This window comes from Esox lucius, chromosome 23 (assembly GCF_011004845.1).
Source record: "Esox lucius isolate fEsoLuc1 chromosome 23, fEsoLuc1.pri, whole genome shotgun sequence".
In the NCBI taxonomy this organism is placed as follows: domain Eukaryota; kingdom Metazoa; phylum Chordata; class Actinopteri; order Esociformes; family Esocidae; genus Esox; species Esox lucius.
The window spans coordinates 5,836,106-5,841,836 of record NC_047591.1 but is presented as its reverse complement, the minus strand read 5'-3'; the positions used below and the strand labels follow the sequence as shown (position 1 = coordinate 5,841,836).

Below are 5,731 nucleotides of genomic sequence, written 5' to 3'. Positions count from 1 at the left end.
ACCAGGTACTCCACAGGTGTGGACCAGGACCTCATGTCCTCCTAAAGTTTAAAACAGGAGGAGACCAGGAACATTCAGAAAATGCATTCCTCATATCAACAACGATTTATAGTGGAGAAGGAGAACTTAGTGGGGAAGGAGAACTGACCCAATCCCCCAGCACAATAGTATAGCAGTGTAAGACCTGGGAACTGAGACGGGGGGGTCCGGCGACACTGTGGCCCTACCCGGGGGAGGCCCCGGACAGGGCCCAACAGGCAGGAAATCAATCCACCCACATTGCCAAGCATCAACCAAAGGGACACCCACCAACCGCAACCACGCTGAATGAGGGCCGAGTATTGCCAGCAGAGTACAGCCCAAGTGCGCAACAGAGAGACAACAACAAGCCAGTGACTCTTCCCCCGAAAGGCATTGGAGGGAGGGCATCCCAGTGGCGACGAGAGCCCACATGGCAAGACAGCAAGGGTGGACAGTATCAAGCCTTCACACACAATAGCTGAATTTGCACAGCTACAGTAGCGGGCAAACCGATGGCACAAACTAAAAAAGTTATATGTTTACAGCACTACTTTTGGTGCTCCTTAAGAATGGTTCTTCAGAAGATTTGATGTAATTGTCCCCTCTAAAGTTGATATCAGATTTTTGCCCCTGCACTGTGGGGAACATACATTTAATGTGAAAGTGTTGTGGATTTAGACAGATTTAAGGGCATGTCTGTCTTCTTACTTTGCAGGGAAAGAAACTCATGAGGCTCTGTCTTTGGCTTTGAGTGTGTGTGTGTGCGTGCATACAAGCTAGCCATGTGTCACTGATAAGGAGGCCAGATAAGTCTTATCGGCCAAGGTAACATCTGTTTGGGACCACCAGCGGAGGAACAGTAACATGTTTCGACAGAAACCTCAGCTGGGAAGGAAATGTGAACACAGATGAATGGTGAGGATGATTCCGGGTGTTGGCCGTGCACTGGGCTACTGCTGGGAAAAATCGAATGCAGGAGGAGTCGGCATACCAGACCGCCATGTCGTGGAGACGGCCTTTTAAAATTATTTTGCATTACAACCCTCCATTCTACCGTGGTCTTACACGCGTCCTGAACCTCCTCTATTCACATCAAAAGAGATTTAGGTGCTGTTTTGCAAATGTTTAGGTAGCATTCTAAACTGTAGAATATCTTAAATTTGTTTCAATCTGCATAATTACAGAAACACTGTAAGGGCCTGTCTTAAGCTTTACACGAGGCAAGTGCTCCTGTTAAAACCATCTGATCTCAGAAGATCTGAAGTGATTGTTAAAATGGCATATCGTGAGAAGATATATTAGAATTGGGCTTTGTGAACGTGTATGTGTGTGAAACAGGAAAAATATATCCAGCCACAATGCTCTTTTTTAAGATTTCTATTTTGAGTTTACTCACCTTTCCCTATAGCTTAGTTTCTACTACCCCCTTCTGGGGATATTCTGTCTGTGTTTCACAAGCGGTACATTAATTATAGCAATTTTTAGGCTATGACCAAACATGACGGTTTTGTTATTTAGACAAGCCTGAGGTAAATTAAAGCAACTTCAAGGATCCCTACAAATCTGATTGTCTGTTTAGCAAACCGTTCCACAGGACAAGACAATATTAAACTTTCTGTATTTCTTTTTACATACAGTATCTTGAATATACAGTGATTATTTTACATTGATAAAAGACAATGAAATCATGACTCTGGATGGAATCCCTTTTGTCCAACAAGTACAGTCCACTTTATGCACTTTTGTGAATGTGATAGTATTGGAATATGTCTGATAGTGGTGTACAAACTTCTGGAAAAGGATTCAGTCAGGATCCTTACTACATTCTACATCCAGATGCACACTCAGCTCTTGCAGTAGTCTGTCCCTCTCCAACTCCAACAATGAGATCTGAAGATTCTTCTGACATACCTCCTGCCAAAATAAAATGCCAAAATATAGAATGTATCCATTTATGTTTTAAATAATGTATTTCAGTGCCTTGTAGGAGGGGAAGAAATAACAGAGCACAACCTGTAGCTCTCAAATATAAGGAATTTAAGGAGTTCTGTCTAACCTGTGCCAGTACTGTGTTCTGCCAACATAGCTTGCCACTGTCTGATAATTCGGCCCCTGTCCACTCTGTAAAAGAGGGTCGGCGGGTCACATTGGGCTCACTGATCAGACTACCCAGAGATCCATTTACCTTGTGGATCCGAGACCTCAGGAGGCATGATGAAGCCCCCTGTAGAAAACAGCAAAAGGTCATGGTTTAATCTCAACAGGAAATGTGAACAACACTTGCTTTCAAAGCCAACAACATATATTTTTATATATTATATATTTAACAGACTCTGCTTGAGATTCCAATAACATAAAAAGGCCTATTTTGTAGGACTGCACATTTTATGGTTTTGGTGTGTATCTATGACCATCTTTGTAAAACAGTCTCCTTTTCGCAGTAGCAACTCACCTCTCCTGCCAAAGTTTCTTCTTCCCAGTCCTCTGCTCTATTGACAGCCCTTGTCCCTATGTCAGCCTGCCTGGCTTTGTTGTTTTTCAGTCTATGTTGGTACCATAGACGGGCCTGCTCTAGAACGTGTAGGCCGGCCCAGAGGCAGTCCTTCTCCCTCTCCAGGTCTTTCAGCCTCTTAATCTAAGACAGCAGGAAGACATAATAGTAAACATTATGGGAGTTGTGTCTTTTAAAATGTCTAGCTTACTAGAGTGAGATTGGAATACTATATTAAGGCTTTTGCCAGGAAGCTGTGAGGAGCAGGAATAAACATGTGAGAATTTGTCAGAGGTGGCTGTAGCCATTGAGTCATGCTCAAAACACGGATCTGAATCAGTGAAACAATAAAACTCCCCCATGAAACAAGAACTTAGAGTTATGCACCCAGTCATGTAATTTGAATGTGCTATTTATGAAACACCACGCAGTACACTTACCAAGTCAGCCAGACAGTAAACACACGCTGAACAAGAACATCATTTTACACATGAATACATCAAATGTACACAGCTAACAGATATACAGAAGGTCCTTTTCGGGAGTAACATTCATATGCATTAGAAATCATACTTTTCCTAACACTAACCTCAATCCTTTTCCTAACACAACCTTAACCCTAACTCTTAAACCCTAAATGCCTTATCCATAATATAGCTCAATCTAAACCTCTTTTAATCTAAACCTACAATAGCCTCCTTCAAAGTGCGGACCTGCAAAAGGGACTTCTGGTCCTCACGTATAGTAACACGGACACACGCACACACACACACACACACACACACACAGGTCTCACCCATAGGTAGAAGCGCAGGGCGTCGAGGCTGGAAAGGCTGCTCCGGAGTGGGATGATGACCACGGTGTAGGGCCCGGCATCAGTGCACTGGGAGTAGGCCATGGGAGAGCTCTACACTGCCCAGCCCTGGACTTTTCTACAAGGTCTTGCTTTGTTCGACACTGTATCACACAGCTTTTCTCTCCCAAACAGACAACTAAAGAACCCAGCAGGCTTCGTCTGAACAGGAAGGACTCTAATGGAGAGGGAGAGAATCTGAGTGACAGAGAGAAGGTGTGTACAGGAGTGGAAGAGACATGCGAACAGTGCTTGGCACCCCGGGGCAAGGTGATGAAAAATTCCACGTGTCACTGTCATGATATTTTTATGTCAGGGGCAGTGAGGGGAAAACACAGGCACGGAGAACGCTGCCTCAATCTGTCAATTACTTCACTACTGGAAGTAAACAGAGCAGAGCATATTAAATTGGTGAATTGGTGAAGCCATTGCTTCTGTGAGGTTTTATACCTGTTTTCAGGCTCACAGTTGACCTGTTCTATCATGTTATGGAATGTGACTTCACATCACATTCAAGGAGCTGCATACAGTTGCCTTAGGTCTTTGATGCTGTCAAGAGACTGACCAAAAGCTCCATGTGAAAAAAAAGCTACAACTGAAAAGATTTTAAACTATGTTTTTAAAAGTCAGAAAAGCCTGCATTAAGCATGCAGACTATGGCGTTTATAAACAGTATGGCCCAATCTGTGGAAATAAAACGAATTGACCTGCCACGAAACGTGCCATGCGTAATCACTCATTAAAGTCCATTCAGAAGAAAGTATTTTTAATCATTTTTGCTGATGCCCATGTTTTTATGTAACTACAGAAAGCAGTTATGTTAGTCTCCTTTTCATTTTTTAGGGTTCAGGCAATGTAGCCCACGGTCAAATACCATACATCTAAATATTTTCATACATTACACTGAAATTGTGAGTTGAAAGACTGATACAAAAATTCACGACAGGAATGTACAAACAGGCTAAACGAGAAGAACAATGTTACGGCAAATATGTTACTCGTTCCTTCTGACTTCTCACCTGACAGAATCAAATTCCTGTTCATACCAAGCCTTAGCCCATAGGCTCCTCCTTCCATTTGTTGGTTTGGGCGTTTTCCCCAGCAGATGGTGCTAAAGCTAGATTTTGGAACATTATAGAGCGGCATACTGCTGGTTGTGGCCAGTTGACGGACATTTTCAACCTTTGTAGATGACCTGTAACGCCCTTAATGCCCTGTAACACTTGGAGCACAGCGACCCTTAGAGTAAAGTTTGGTGGGTAGAACATCAATCTAGGACTTACCGGGATAGTATAAAATAAAATCTGGAGCCAATAACATATTGCTGCTACTTCTTGGAAGATTCTTAAATCTTCATGATGTAATGTAAGTCAACAAAGGACTTGAGGAACAGTGTCTTTAATCGCTGAATCACACATGCCGATTCAGAGATTCTCTGAATCTTAGAACTCAAACCAACTAGAGTCAGTCCTAATCAAAATACAAGGGATTAAGATGACACTTTCTTTGGCTCTAATATCTTTCAAATGCCACCTTTGACCTATGTGCATCTAGGACTCCAGCAAGATATGGATAAACATCATCACACTTTATAACTCTGCACAATACACAGTGACCCAGTTTAAATCTTAGCCGTAGTGCCTCAATGGATCTCTTTTGGCCTGTCACTAAGATCAAAACAAGATTATAAAACCTAAACAGTCATATGATCAAGCATGCTCTGTAAGCTTTTTCTGTGGCTTTTCTAGTACAATAAGGTAAGGACTTGTTACCAAACCCAAAAGATCCTGTTGATGACCGCCAATGCATCTTCCGTGTTTTAGCTATTTAAAAAAATAAAAGCTCTTCCTCCTTCCCCAAGCACTCACAGTAGTAATGACTGTCACTACCTCTAAGTGGTTTTGAATGGGCCCCTGCTTCCTGTCTAACTCCTGAACCAGCACAGGCGGTTACAAACACACACACACACATACACAAGCTACCACAGAAGCGAGCACATATGCACACACCAACATGTACATTAACACAAGGGCCTCTGGGATCCCCAGTTAGTGAAGTGTAAGAGCTCACTGAGAGTCTCCCTAACAGGCATTATTGAAACATGACTCTGGAGCAGAGAGCCTGACATCCTCACTGCTCCAGGCCCATTAATCCATAGGGCCTGAACACACTCTACCCCATGTTCATGACACTGGCTGCATGACAGAGCTAACCAAACCTTGAGGCAGGAGTGAGAAGTCTGACTGGGGAAGAGCCTGTTTGATGTTTCTCTCTCGGCCTCTGCCTCCTTCAACATTCAGTGAAATTATATTGAAAAGCCGTATTGGCGGCATTTGGTTGCATTGCTACAGTAAGTGAAAATCAGC

The 5,731-nt window shown here is 43.0% G+C and overlaps 1 protein-coding gene across 2 annotated transcripts; it reads right to left on the bottom strand.

Annotated features, from left to right (window-relative positions):
* Nucleotides 1-444: 444 nt before the first annotated feature.
* Nucleotides 445-5,232, bottom strand: sapcd1 (suppressor APC domain containing 1). 2 transcript variants are annotated; one of them, XM_020042663.3, is made up of 4 exons: nt 3,309-5,232; nt 2,474-2,656; nt 2,207-2,245; nt 445-1,935 (listed from the first exon to the last, which is right to left on the bottom strand). In XM_020042663.3, the coding sequence occupies exons 1-4, from the start codon at nt 3,408-3,410 to the stop codon at nt 1,825-1,827; spliced, it is 435 nt and encodes a 144-aa protein (XP_019898222.1). In that variant the 5' UTR covers nt 3,411-5,232; the 3' UTR covers nt 445-1,824. The 2 variants fall into 2 exon arrangements, with proteins under 2 accessions (XP_019898222.1, XP_012987088.1); XM_013131634.4 differs by having other exon boundaries at nt 2,078-2,245; nt 3,309-5,226.
* Nucleotides 5,233-5,731: the final 499 nt, after the last annotated feature.